This window comes from Pinus tabuliformis, chromosome 5_2 (genome assembly GCF_031772625.1).
Source record: "Pinus tabuliformis cultivar Carrire ecotype Pingquan chromosome 5_2, CPIR1, whole genome shotgun sequence".
Lineage (NCBI taxonomy): Eukaryota > Viridiplantae > Streptophyta > Pinopsida > Pinales > Pinaceae > Pinus > Pinus tabuliformis.
Genome location: NC_142306.1, coordinates 233,122,549 through 233,138,285, shown reverse-complemented (window position 1 = coordinate 233,138,285; position 15,737 = coordinate 233,122,549). Strand labels below are relative to the sequence as shown.

Genomic DNA, 15,737 nt, shown 5'->3' with positions numbered 1-15,737 from the left:
AAAATGTTTAAAAAATGGGAACTCGTTATCCCTTCTTTAAAGAAAAAAATGAAGTATTGAAGTTGGAGCTGAATTGGTCGGAAAGTGTCAGTAGGAGTGTCTAGAGAGACCATTCAAACGATAATGCCAACCTTCGATCTCATAGTGGAGGCCAACCTCCGACTTGCTTTTAGTAGGAGCCACAAAAGAAACATGTGGGTATAGCTATTGTGTGTTTACAACGGCCACCTTCGACCTCATAGTTAGCCTGACCTCTGACTTGCTTCTACGCAGGCCCACAAAACAAACATATGTGTCTATAATTTACTATTTTATTTTTTCACATAACATATTATTTAATAAATGTAATTTAAAATACTTTATTCTTTTATCAATAAATAAATAAATTCAACAAAATATTTTTATAAGACATTTAATTTATAACATACCAACTCATGATAAACCATAGACCTCATCTAAGTAGTTTATAAGAAATAATAATAACAACAACATCCAACCTAGATTCTAGGAAAAAAACGCAAAAAAAATATATTTTCAATTTATATTGAATTAAAAAAAAAAAAAAAAAAGTTACAACAAAATACTTTAATCTTACCTAATATCAACATTAATGTATACGGCAATAGTTTTGATTAAAATAATATTTAAATAAAACAGATAGCGCAACCTTTGTTGATTTTTTCTGACCTCGCACCAACTCACATGGAGTATTGAAGCTAGAGTCGAATTGGCCGGGGAGTGTCTAGAGAGACCATTCAAAGGCCAATGTCGACCTTCGATCTCATAGTGGGGACCAACCTCCGACTTGCTTTCAGTAGGAGCCACAAAAGAAATATGTGTGTATAGTTATGCATGTTTACAACGGCCACCTCTGACCTCATAGTCAGCGTGACCTCCGACTTGCTTCTATAAAAGCCCACAAAACAAACATATGTATCTATAATTTATTATTTTGTTTTTTCACATAACATATTATTTAATAAATGTAATTTAAAATACTTTATTATTTTATCAATAAAGAAATAAATTCAACAAATTATTTTTATAAGACATTTATTTAAAGAAAATTTATAGAAAGATTATTATTTTTTCTATCTAAAAGTTTAAGATAACAAATCCAAAAGCTACATACAAATTAAAACAAAATTAGGATTAAAATGTTTAAAAGATATGAACATGTTACCCCTCGTCTAAAGAAAAAGCAATGTGAATATGGTTCATAGATTACAAAAGTCGAAAACAACTAACTTTAACGTCAGTTGCAACTTCAAGAGCACTTGAAAATCAACCTTTGCCAAGATGGGTCGGAGCTTAGCCTTTTTCATATGATTCTTCTCCACAGACACACCGAATGCCTGACCACGAAGTAGGTCCCAACCTCAACTACGAGTTTCCTCTGACTCCAAAGAAACCCAAAAAATTGAAATGGAGAGAGATGCCCTTATTCTAAATTTGATTTTTTTTAAATGTACTCTCACAACCGTGGCTTAAGCATGTGCTCTATGCATAAAATTTAGGAAGAATGTACATTAGAAAATCCCACCATTGGAAACTCATAAAACTGGTAATATTGGTCTCAAAAGTTCTCCAATATTGTTGAAACTTGAATTTTTCCGTCAATTCTTTTATGTTTTTATTTTTCTAGTTGGCAACTATATGAGACTGTAATCTCTTGTCGCTTAAACTATAACTTTTATTCCAATAAATTTAGTGTTTTGAAAAACAAATTAATAAAAGCAATGTGTCCTATGACAATGGACTGAACGTAAAAGGCATGAGAAAACTCGCATACACGAGTGTGCTAAAACAGAAACATGCGTCAACTTCTGACATCACAAATTTTAGAAACTTAATAATTAACACACCCTTGTGTCTATGCATCACGCCCGACTGAGGTCAGAGTTATTTTCTTCCTGAGCTAGATGTTTATGTCAATAGAACTCTGACCCCCCGACTATCTAAAACAACATGATATGTAGTCGGAGCTGCCACCTTTCTCACGAGCCTTCTGAAAATGCAAAGATCCCTATACTCCCGACTTCGCAAGTTTCAGAGTAAATTCTGGGAAATCTTTGTCGTAACCACTACATAAAATCATGGAATCGGGGTCGACAAACAATTTAAAACCAGAACATATGGAATCGGGGTTGGCACCTTGCTCACAGGACTTCCACAAATGCAAAGATGGGTTGACCTCCGACCTAGTTGTGGTCAGTCAATACTAGTTTATTCCTACAACATTGCATCCAAACCATCAAAACTCGAGTCTGCAATGTATTTAACACTTCTGACCCATTAAACCAGAGTTTGCTCAAAAAGATAAATCAAAAACTTACCAGGTTTCCATCACTAGAATCCAACAATCTGCTTACCCGAACAATTGTTATGCTCTAAATTCTAAAGTCTCACTTGCAAATTCTATGAAACAATGAACCATTAGAACTCCAAATTATGCACCATGACGATTAAACCAAAAAATAATGTTCATACATTTACCTGTCAAATCGTCATCGAGGAGGTTGGCAAACTTGCGTCTTGCCACATAACCAAACAACTTCGGCGTTCCACACAAAAATTTTACTACTCGCATTCGTCGAAGTAAAAAAAAATAACCTCACTTGGTAACAACAAAAACCTGACGGGGACGGCGATGGCGATAAAGCAAAGGGTTTCAGGAAATGGTTTCTTTGCCGCCGACGCTCTGCAATCCAAGGAGGGGAGGTTCTTGGATCCAGAACGAGGTCTTCACGCAGGAGGGCGAGCCGATCTCAACCCACGGCTAGAGCTACGGTCCGGACTTGGTATAAGAAATGGCATCTTTAACGCGGACCTTTTTTTCCACAGGATCGGCGTGGTCAGGGTTCTCATTTTTTTGCCATTCCAAGATCTCAAAATTGTGAACAAAATAGAACTTGTTTACAACAGAGCAGGGTTCGAGGAGGGCCGAAGATGGCCATAACCCAGTACAAATACCCAGAGATTGGGAAATGGGCGGTGAAAAATAAAACTGAGCCCAGGACGGAAGGGATCTGGACCCAAGGCCTATTCTGCAGATCTACGGCTGTTTTGTCCTACTCGGATTTGGCCGAGGGGAAAGATGCAGAAATGACTAAGAAGCATCTACTATGGGATAAAGGGACAGCCATCGTAGATCTGGTGAGGCCTGGTTCCGTGGCGGCAACTTTACCAGATCCAGTCGAAGAATCATTCGAAGTGGGGAAAAACTCTTGGACGTTTCCTCGGCCCCTCAGACGCACAAGAGGCCCTGGTACTATGTCTAGGCACTTCTTTGACTCCTTTCAGATCCAAATTTCTCAACCTACAGGCAGAACCATCCTGCAATGGGTCAGTTCTTCAGATCCAGTGTTGGATCTCAAACTGGATTTAGAACGGCGGATTGGGATCCCTTCAGGCCTTCAGAGACTTCTCTTTCAAGGTAAACAACTCGAAGACCTTCTTCCCCTCTCTTCTTATAGCATTACCAGTAACAGCTCTCTGGTGTTAACCCTTCGTTTGAGAGGAGGTGCAGTGGGACAGTCATCCTCAACTCCTCCTTTCTCCTACAAAGATGCAGTACACTCTGAGAACCCCTCATCCCAGGCAGCCCTTAAACCTAAGCCTTTTTTGGTTGACAAGATAGAGGAAGTTCCCTCTGTTGAAATCACCCATGATGGTCCTGCAATCCAACTTCAAGATTTTGCAGAAAGAGCCATCGTTTTCAGATTCAACGAACTGTGGCCGCATTCTCAGGATCTCTATGCATGGATCCATGCAAACTGGACTCATCATTGTAAGGTCAATTTCTGTTCAAAAGGATACTTCATTGTTCTTTTTGAGGACAGTAAGCATTATGAAAAGGCTTTAAAAGAAGGCCCTTGGTTCATGGGAACTGCAGGGCTCTTCTTGACTCCTTGGTTCCTAGATTTTGATCCAGCAACTACAGTCATTACCAGGACACCTGTATGGATCAGGCTTCCAAACTTACCGACCCACTTATGGCATGATGCAGTATATAAAGCTATAGGCAACACCTTGGGCAATTTCATTATGGGAGATTACTGGCGGGATATTAAAGGTCTCTACACATATGCCAGAATATGTGCGGAGTTAGATTTGAGCAAAGGACTTCCAGACCAAATCAATCTCAAGATAAACGACTTTGTCTGGACCCAGACACTGGATTACGAAAACACTGCATTCTGTTGCCGCCACTGCCACCAATCGGGGCATTTGCAGAACACCTGCCCATCTCTCCCGGCAAAAAAGAATAAGGATAACCTCTCCAAGCCCAAGTCCAAACGATGGGCTCCTTGCTCTCCACCTCCAGTCGTGGATTCTGATTCCTCCAGCTCTGAAGATGAAGGTAGCGATGCAGAAATGGATCCTACCCCTCATTCAGTGGTCCCTCCCACCGATGGTCCAGCGCAGTCCTCCGATTCAGCGACTGCCCAGAAACGCGTCCATATGACCTCCTCCTCTGATTCAGAAAAGGAGGGCCCCCCTGTGGAGTACCCCAATCTTCAAGTTGTTATTGCTCATTCACCCCAGGATGGTTGGGTCAAAGTTAAAAATCGGAAAGGGAAAAAGCTTCGTGTTGAGGCTTCTGCCCATTCTGGGTAGAAGTCAGTCTTGTTGCTTCCAGTCACATGTTGTAGCTTCTTGCTTGTTTCTTTCCTTCTCTGGAACCGAGGTTGATAGTCCTATCATTTCCAGTTGCCGGTTCTCTGTCTCTCTTGTTTGTATCATCTTGTACCATATTTTTTCTTAATAGAATTAGTCCAATTTAGAAAAAAAAAAAAAACAAAAAACAAAAAAACAAAAAAAAACCTGACAACAAGGAGTTATGTCGCACATAAAACACAGGCATAGAAATAGGAAATCCAACCTAATGAGTTCCACAACACCAAGAAAAAAATTAAACAGCCACTTTGAACATCGAAAACAACTAAATATGCTTCTCGATAATCCATTAGCCATAATAATAAAGTCTCCACCAACACTCTTAAAATGAAATTTACACCACTAGAGGTCAAAGCAACCCAAGTCAACTCCTAGTTGTACTCATGATTGCTCTTTCTTGTACCTACATTGTACAATTGGATCAACTCAGTTTACCGCGCATGGCAGGATGATGTGGACCCTTGAAATCTGGAGTCGAGGATATAGCGATGGGCTAATGTCACGCAAAAATTTCAACAAAAAGCTTAATGTTAACTATAGAAAAATGAAAAATTGCACCATTACATACAAACTAATAACCTGGAACCGATCATAGATGTCATTGTGTAAGCAGTGACATAATAATAGAAGTGACAAACTATAAATTGACAATAGAGATTAAAAACCTTCTTACATCCATTTACAAGTATATAAAGTAATGACATCATAGTATATAGAAGGAATGGATGGAAACAAGAGTAGTCATTAGGTTTATGGGAGATATTATGATCTCCTGTCTCTTATGAATTTTTTTAGAAAGTAGTATTTGATTTGATTTAGGAAAATTAAGATTTGTATTTATTGTATAATGTCAAAGTTTGGTAAATCTTACTCATTTTCAAAATGTCAACTATAAAATGTTTAGTGATATTATGTAAAAACATTCAAAGTTTTAAGTAATTTATATAGTTTTAGAAAAAAATAACGAGTTATTTTTAAACGAAAATAATTTTATCTTATAAAATTTTAGGAAATCATTTGAAAAAAAAATGAAAATTGACAAATCATTTTCATTTTTTTTAAACGTGAAATTTGAATTGGTTATTTTTTATACCACATTCCATATGATTTGTAGTTGTATAAGGTACAAAAGCCTAAAGAAACCATAGGTATGCACATGCTTACACTTCAATAAACCTTTGTTTCAATAAAGCTCCTTGGACCTTACAAAAATAAACAACCACATCAGTATATCCCTTTACACAGCAGATTTAAATGTTGTAATCCACCATTTGAAATGTCACAAAACACAACACTTCATTGTTATTGTGGACCTAGATGGAATACCTAGATGATTCCAACTAAAACATTATTATTTTCATTTCTTAAAAAGATAATGAGCAATAGCCTCCTTTTACACAAATTTAAATGTTGTAATCCACCCTTTGAAATATCACAAAACACTTCACTTCATTATAGAATACCTAGATGATTCCCTATTATTTTCATTTCTTAGAAAGATAATGAGTAATGGCTCCCTTTACACAACAGATTTGCACAAGAAGTTTAAATATTACAATCCACCATTTGAAATATCACAAAACACTTCACTTTATTATTATTGTGCACCCAAATAAAATACCTAAATGATTCCAACTGAAACATTATTATTTTCATTTCTTAGAAAAATAATGAGCAATGGCCTCATGAGACTACTCCATCAGTGATTGATTAGTAAATACATCTAGGAAACATGTTATTGCACTTCATCCTCTTAGTTAACACATCGAGAATATATTCATTCCAAAATTGTTGAGTCGTGTAATAATGATACTATAACGTCCTGAAATAAAAAATAAAATTAAAGTTGTTGTGGGAGCCATGAGTCGTACTATAAGGGGAATTGAAAGGGGCATACTTTTATTATGTGTATGCATTTGCAATATATTTGCCAAAATTGTTGGGTCGTGTAATAATGATACTATAACGTCTTGTAATAAAATTAAAGTTGTTGTGGGTACTATAAGGGGAATTGAAAGGGGCATACATAATACGTGATAGAATTAAAGTTGTTGTGGGTACTATAAGGGGAATTGGAAGGGGCATACTTTTATTATGTGTATGCATTTGCAATATATTTGTTTGTATTTTTTAAGATGGAATCTTAACTAAAAATATATATAATAATGTTTTTTTATATAAATACATTATAATATTGTGAAAAGTATTTTTTTTACGTCTAACTAATTTTAAATATAATAAATTTTAATTCTAAATATTTATAATAAAAATTAAGTTATAATGATCATTTATAAGTAAATGAATTAAATAATATATTTATAATATAAAAATGTTTATTAAAAAGCAGATGTATTTATGAATTAAACAATATAAATATAAAATTGTTTATTGGAAAGTAGATGTCATTGAGGGTTATCGTAGGCTTTTAGGAAAGATAGATTTTCATATATTCTAAAAAATTAAAGTGTGATTGCTCTATGATATAGAATATTATTGTTTATAGTATATTTTAATATTTAAAAGTAAATGGTACATAAGATATAAAATAGTTAGTGATATGATTTTTTTTAAATTTTTAAAATAAAATTATTTATTCAAAATTTTGTGTTTGGAAAAAATTAGTCAAGTTAATTTTAAATAATTATTTAAATTATAAACAAATTAATTATTTAAATAATATTTACTTAAATTATTTTTTATTTTTATTTTTTAATAAATATTTATAAAAAAATATTTTATAATTAATTTATATTTTATATATATATATATATATATATATATATAATTAATTTTTACTAAATATTTTTAGGAAACAAATGATCTAAAAAATAAACCAATAATCAACTTATTTATATGTTGTTACCCATTGACTTATTCAAATGGTACTTACTACTTCACCCATAACATAGATGGAAATTGCTGGTCAAATTGCTAGGCATGGGTAATTTGCTCAGGAAATAAAATAAAAATTGTTTTTTATATTTTTTTTAAATGATGAAAAACATTCAAGCACTTTGGTTTTTTAGCAGTTTTTTTTAAATATCTGACCAGATATTTACACTCACAAATTAATCTTATCAATGTAAAATGATCAAATTTCAAGCTGTATTTAACAGGTAAATCACCTAATGACTGGCAATTTACCCCCTCAAATTCCATCCCTACTCCCAAATTAGTTAATCTGTTTTTCGTTAAAATGATCAAAACAGTCCTATTTCTTAGAAGGTTTGACGCTCTTTAGAAATATTTAGCCAGATATTTACACACCCAAATTAATCTGTTTTTGCACCATCATGGTATCAATGTAAATTTTGCACGGGATTACCCAAAAAAATCAAAACACTCACGGTTAAAATTCAGAGTTGCAAAAACCGTGGATTGTTTCTGAAATTCCTACCCTTTGACCCACCAATGGATCTACCATGCTTACTATGTGCCCTAATGAAACTGGATTGTTTCTGAAATTCCTACCCTTTGACCCACCAATGGATCTAATATGCCCTAATGAAACTAGCATAGAATCTTGAATTTACCCTTTATTTTTCCTAATGGATATGAAGCACGGAATCTTCGTATTTACATTAGAGTTGCTTATTGGGGTATTTCTATGACGAGTTCTCGCAGAAACAGAGACAGTCGCCAATTGAATATGCGTATGGGGTTATCGTGTAATGGATGGTAAGCAGCCTCTCTCGTTCTTGCAAACATCAACTGGATATCTTGTTTTAATAGAGGATGAATTGGGCATTTCAGGTAGGCACTTGGTGAGCAGAAAAAGCAGAGTAGCGTTATTCAGAAGCAAGCTCTCAATGGGATTGTGGAAGTATTCACTACGAGAAGAGCCTCTCCTTGTTCAGGATTCCAGTCCATCTACACTCAGATGGACTCTGCACCCTTCCAAGCTGTTCTGCGGGATATATACCGCCTTTCTGCTTGCTGCAGCCATTCTCGTCCCCTTCAGTGCACAAATACTTCAAGCACTTATCAAGGTCAACCCCACCATCAGCGCCGAGGACTATCACAGACTGTTCTTGAAGATGGGATGCAACGACACCATAGCTCAACATCTGAAGGTCTTCACGCAAGAACCCCATGTGGCCGGCACCCCTGAAAATTTTGCCACAGCAGACTATGTTCTCTCCACTTTTCAGAATTCTGGTCTGGATGCTCATTACACAGATTATCAAGTTCTGCTGACGTATCCTCTGTCAAGGTCTTTATCCCTCACATTACCCCAGGGGGAGGTCGTCCAGCTAAAATTGAAGGAGCAGGAAATAGAAAGCGACCCTTCCACCAAAAACGCCAAAGCCATTCCCACCTTTCATGCTTACTCTCCATCCGCAGACATTTCTGCAGAAGTGGTGTTTGTCAACTATGGCAGAGAAGAGGACTACTCCACTCTCAGAGACATGGGATTGGACGCTAAAGGTGCCATCGTTATCGCAAAATATGGCAAAATTTTCAGAGGAGATATTGTAGAGATTGCTGCCGGAGCTGGAGCAGTTGGAGTGATTGTATATTCTGATCCTCAAGACTTTGGAGGGAACAGAACACAAGGATACTATCCAGATTCTAAATGGTTGTCTCCATCTGGAGTTCAACGAGGTTCTATTTATCAAGGAATTGGGGATCCTCTAACGCCCGGTTGGCCTAGTGTGCCTGATTCAGAACGCTTATCAGTAGATGATCCCACGACTCAACTGCCTACGATTCCATCGATTCCAATATCAGCAGAGGATGCCACAACCATAATGAAGTCGCTCGATGGCCCGGTTGCTCCTGCAGAGTGGCATGGTGCTCTGGACTTGCCTGCATATCGCCTTGGTCGGGGACCAAGCATTCTCAATCTTCACTACAAGGTAATTATGCCCATCTTTAATCAATCTAACCCTGCTCTCTAATCAATCTAACCCCGCATCCCTTCTGTATCCCCAAAATCATACATCTTAGTCATCTACAATAAGGATTTTACCGAGCTTCTTGCTTCAAACCCCCTAAAAAGCTAAGAACTGAATTCGGTTGAATCTAAAGACGTGATTTACTCTCTAAAAGTTAAAATTTTAGGGTTTAACTAGATAATCATTAAAAAAAATTGGAGTCATATTACGAAATATTTATAATTGCCATTTTCAAGAATATTAAAATTTGTGTATCTTTCAAATTTTACATAATTTCCGAGACTTTTTTCTCAAAACTTCTAACCTTCTGGAGGAGCCTATTTGAATCTAATACCAGGTTGAAAAGTGGATAAACTAAGAATTAAACATAGGATTTGCTCTTACTCTATCACTGACCTATATGCCCCTTTCGCCATTAACTTTAACAGTTCATCTAATTTAAAGGTGTGGATAGCTAGCGTCCTGTAACTCTGAAAGCACAATATCAGGCTATTGCTTCATCAAGGAGCTTCCTATTTTTCTAAAACATGGTGTGGATAGTTAGCTTTCTGTTGCACCGAAAGCATAATATTAGGCTATGGTTTTGTAGAAGGGCTACCTATTTTTCTGAAAAGTATCTTCTGAGAAAGATTTCGGAGTAGCTAGGCTGCGAAAGACGTCACTGTGCCCATGTGATGATGCAAAAAACCTGCTCACGGCCAGCAAAAATTGGCCAAAATAAGAGAAAAAACTGTGAGGTTATCAGCATCTCCGAAGTAAGAGGAGAACAAAATTTTCAAGAGCTATAAATTCCATTTACTCATGAAAGGCTCAGTTATTTGCCTCCATGAGACTGCCTTCTCCAGACAAGATTTGAAGGTTAGGCCTTCTCAGCGGAACCATTACTTTAGGACATATCTAGTGATATATGCATATTTCATGTCCAGTCCAATTAGACGCATGGCGTTCTTACCATACATTTTCTATTTTCTATTTGGCTGAGAAGCTATAAAATCTACTTATTCTTTTAATGGAAATTTTACATTTGAATGATTGAGTAGAGAGGCTCAAAGTTTATTCTACAGCTCAGTATGTTATATAAAAATGTCTGTCAATTATACAAAATATTAAAAAATATTAGTTCATAAAAAAATTACACTTGAAAATTTTAAACCTTTCTAAACTCACATTATATCTGTATTTAAAATAAATCTATGCTAATTTTAAATCAAATTCACACTCTACAACAGCTGTTTTTCCTCTCATGTAAAATTTGTTACCATTAATCTGAATATTGTTTGTAGTTCTCATAAAAGGCAGAGATCCTTACATATTGATGTTTGATTGCAATTACAGTCAAATCATACCATTACCACGATTCGAGATGTATTTGGACTCATAAAAGGTTCGGAGGAACCTAACAGGTATAAATCACCTTCTGGGACTTTGACTTCATGAGTGGATCAATTCATGTCCATTCATGGGGCATATTTTAATGCTGAAGCAACGGTTAATATCATCCTAACTACTGATTATTTGGTGCAAGTCTTCACTAAATAAATGTAGCTATTGATATAAGAAAAAAATATATTGGGTGATAAGCAGGTATGTTTTGCTGGGTAACCACCGCGATGCATGGACCTTTGGTGCCGGTGACCCAAATAGCGGAACTGCAACCCTTCTGGAAGTCTGAATCATTGCGAACTTAATCCCCTTGTTTTCTAACCTATTTCTATTCGTAAATATATCAAAGTTAACCACTCTCTGTCTTGTTCAGATATCTCAGAGACTAGGGAAGTTGCTAAAACAAGGTTGGCAGCCAAAGAGAAGTATACTACTGTGTAACTGGGATGCAGAGGAATACGCATTGGTAAGAACTTGTATTTACTTTATGAGTGGAGGAATATGATGTTCTGCCAATTAGTATTTCATCGCCAGAACAAGTAATTCATCTCCAGAACAAGTAATTCATCCCCAGTATGTTCTGGGGTATCGTTTTTATAGTTATTTGATCTAATTGTTGAGCTATTTTTTTGTGAAAATTAAAATTAAATGGGGAGATTTTTTTGCTGAAGGGTTTCAAGCTTTCTAGTATAGTTCATTATCAGGACACTATAAAGGTTCAGATGGTGGCATCAGAATAAATAGCAGAGATGAATGTAGAGAACATTAATATCTTTAAGGGTTATTATAACAGCTAATTAATTATTGTTAAAGATATTAATGTTCTCTACATTGATCTAGCTATTTATTGTGACGCCATGATCTGAATTTCCATCTTATGAATCATACTAGAAAGTTCCCAATGCTTTAGCTAAAAATCTCCCATATGATTTTCACCTAAAAATAGCTTAACAATTAAAATATAAATCACAAAAATCTAAATTCAAAAATTATTTAATCTATAAATAAATATGGTAATTTAAGTTAAAATAAAAAAAATATGTATCAAACATATACATTCAGAGTCCAAAACTATAATTATAGTTACTCAAGTCCCATTGTACCAAGAGAAAAGTCTACATCAATAGGTAAGTTTAACCAGTCTCTAGTATTAATAATATTATTATTACTGAATATTTGTTTAATTATGTATTAGCTGCAGGTGTCCTGTTTCCTTTACTCTTTTAAATTCCCACAAAGTTACACTTTGAAAAAAATATAAATATCCAGCTTAATCCAAAAAAGTTCTGAAAAAATTACTACTTATCTCTTTCCATGTTTAATAAATGTGATTAACACAAAACTTAGAATCATTGAGGAGATATATCCTATTTATCAACCTACAAAAATTGCAGATTGGATCGACAGAATGGGTGGAGCAGAACTATGATTTACTGTTCTCATCCGCGGTGGCATATCTCAATGTTGATGTGGCTGTCAGGGGCCCAGGGTTTTCGCTTCAATCAACGCCCCAACTTGACGATTGTATTCAGGATATAGCTAAAGAGGTCAGTTGGATATTTTATTCAAGTGGGTCTATTCCACTTTTCACTGGCTGTTCTGACTGTTGTACTTTGAATTGATTATTATACTCTGATTTGCAAAGGTGGAAGATCCAGATAATCCTGGAAAGACAATCTACGAATCATGGGCTTCTTCCAGCCAAGATTCCCGTCCTCCTGTAAGTGTTCATGTTTTGTTTCATTATCTTATTCTTCAATTAATGATAGGATAAGTAAAATTTATATCTCACTGGTTTTAAATTAATATGATTAATCTGATTTTGAAATTAATATGATTAATCTGATTTTGATTAGAAAGAGATCTAACAAATATTATTTATTATATAATAAGCTAATAATTAGTTTATTATCTTTTCGTCTGGTCAAATTGAATATCACATTATTCTTATCCAATAGATTTACCATATACTGCTTAATATTTGCCCAAAAATAATTGGGGAAGGCTGTAAAGAGCTTATTAAATTTCCATCTCAGATTAACAGGTTAGGTGGAAAGGGATCCGATTTTGCCCCTTTTGTACAGCATGCCGGAATTCCAGGCGCTGACTTCGCCTTTGGAACTGGTAAGGAAATCAGTCACAGAATACAGGAAATTGAAATTAAATGCAAATAGAGAGATCAACAAGTTACTGTACTGTACTAATTTCTACAATTTATTGATGATAGACTTTCCGGTATATCATTCTCTGTATGACGATTACATGTGGATGGAAAAATATGGCGACCCGCTTTTCCATAGGCATGTTGCAAGTAAGTACACTGTCAACGTTCCATACATTGTCCTCTGGCAAGGAATATCAGCCATGCACAAGTTGTGTGGATCGAACTTCTTACAGGTTGCACCAACATGAACAATCTTACATTCCATAGCACAACTTGTAAAATCTGGCCAATATTAAGCACTCGGCTTTTTCATTTTCTCTATTAGATGTCACTTTTTTTCAAGTACTCTGTATTGGCTTTTTTTTCTCTATTGGATATCATTTTCTTTTCTGTTTTTTTAATCCAGAGAACAAAATAAAAAAGCATTAAATCAATTAGTGACTCAGTGTGTGCATGGAACTTAATATTTGCATTGGCTTTTTCTTTTTCTCTATTGGATATCATTTTCTCCCCTTTTTTTAATCTAAAAACAAAATGAAAAAGCACTAAATCGGTTAGCGACTCAGTGCCTGCATGGAACTTAATATTTGCATTGGTTTTTTCAGTTTCTCCTTTTTTTAATCTAGAAGACAAAATGAAAAAGCACTAAATCAATTAGTGACTCAGTGCCTGCATGGAACTTAATATATTTCTTAAAATTTTGCCATCTGTACAATTTGTGCAGGGGAGACATCCCTGGCCCCTAGAGTCAAATTTAATGATTATAATCAAACATCTGATTTTCTACCTATTGTCCAGTGGGAGCAATATGGGGTCTAACAGCGCTCAAGCTAGCGGATGCAAAGGTTCTCCCTTTCAACTATGCAACATATGCCGATAATCTCCAGGTGGGAAAGATGTTGGATTAGTTTAAATGAACGTTAGTAAGAGGCTTTGTCTTTTATTAAAGTAAATATTTTGAAAAACGAGCATACATTCATGTGTTGTTTTTAATTTTGAATAAATAAGTTCGAATCTAGCATAAATTCATCTGCAGTTCATCACCTAAATGGCAGCAAAGTGTTTGTTCAGTCTAATTGCAATTGATACCATATGCTATAAATCAACTGCTTTTAGTTGCAAATTACTATTAGAAGATCCAATTTTTTAAAATCCATTGAAAATTCTTAACATGTTTGATTTGTAATTGGGACAGTTGTATGTGGATACATTGGAATCACAGTTAAGGTCTGCCGTTGCACCTTCCTTTGTGTCTACAAATCCATTGCATAAGTCCATTGCTGAGCTCAGAAAAGCTGCGTTGCAGATTAAGAAAAAAGCACAGGTTTCCTTTCTTCACCAAAACTTGTGCAAGAAATATACAAACTTCATATTTCTGGACGGTACTTGATTAGGTACACTTCATAATGCTGTGAATTCAGGAACTGGAGGCTCTTGAGGATGAAAGTGCAGATCTGAGGAGCTTGAATGACCATCTTGTAATGGCAGAGCGTGCATTTACAGACGCAGATGGGCTACCTGGGTCGCCTTGGTATAAGCACTTGGTAAAGGACATATGCTCAAAATATATGATTGATGTGTTTGCGATGTTTCTTAAATGCAAAGCTTATTAAAACAGAGTTGCACATATGTTTGGCGCGGATGCAGGTATATGGGCCATCTAAAATCAACAAGTATGGGACAACAGCGTTTCCTGGTATAAGTGACTTGCTTGCGCTTGTAGCAGGGGATGAGGCCAATCACAGTGGTGATGAGTGGGCTGGTGTACAGCACCAAATATGGAGGGTGTCAAGAGTAATCAGCCGTGCAGCTCTGGTCATTCATGGGGAGCTCAGTTGATTTGGTCATTTTCAAGCTGTTATGAGTTGACTCTCTATTCAAAATGTTACCGGAGGGTCAACAAAGGCAATGGCACATGAGATGCTATAAGGCCGCTGCGATTGATAGCATAAGGCCCATCATCATGAAGAGTAAAACTACGTATCTCTGATGTTCCATAAGATCGTCAGGCTAGATGGGGCACTGGGCAAAACAAAATGAAGTATAAAACTATTATGTCTGTTTTCTTTAATGAAGTATAAAACTATAAAACTATTTTAAATTTTTGTGATTTATATTAACAATAAAATTGTTAGCCTAATCAGATTATTAAAATTTGGTTGACATTTCTCACCCATTAATATAATAAATTAATTCATTCTCCAAAAAAACTTATCATATCTATCAAACAAAATAAAATATATATAACCTATTGAAATGATCATCCGCAGACTATAAATTACAATCAAGCTAACGACCTAGAGGTTAATATCCGAGCATGGTCATCATAAATATATTGCCTTCTTTTGCCAACAATAACACAATATTTATCTATGATGGAGAGAGATCTTTATATATGCAAGACATTGTTTTTGAATTATTATTGGTGCAAGTAAATTATTTATTACAAAATAATTTAATAATTCTTTTTGTTTTCTTTATATTTTTGTGAATGCTTTAAACAGCCTTCCTCTCATAAAGCATTTTTTTTATATTTGTTTAATAATTATTTATCAATTTATGAAAGAAAAATCATTTATAAGCTAGATGATCTATACACATTTAAGAATGGA

The 15,737-nt window shown here is 35.2% G+C and overlaps 1 protein-coding gene across 1 annotated transcript; it reads left to right on the top strand.

Moving 5' to 3' along the window:
- The first annotated feature begins 7,943 nt into the window (after positions 1-7,943).
- Positions 7,944-15,230, top strand: LOC149158391 (putative glutamate carboxypeptidase LAMP1). The gene is made up of 12 exons (XM_089436200.1): positions 7,944-9,539; positions 10,914-10,981; positions 11,163-11,244; positions 11,335-11,427; positions 12,356-12,508; positions 12,607-12,681; positions 12,998-13,085; positions 13,189-13,272; positions 13,924-14,012; positions 14,321-14,449; positions 14,547-14,669; positions 14,773-15,230. The coding sequence occupies exons 1-12, from the start codon at positions 8,352-8,354 to the stop codon at positions 14,962-14,964; spliced, it is 2,364 nt and encodes a 787-aa protein (XP_089292326.1). The 5' UTR covers positions 7,944-8,351; the 3' UTR covers positions 14,965-15,230.
- The last annotated feature ends 507 nt before the right edge of the window (positions 15,231-15,737 follow it).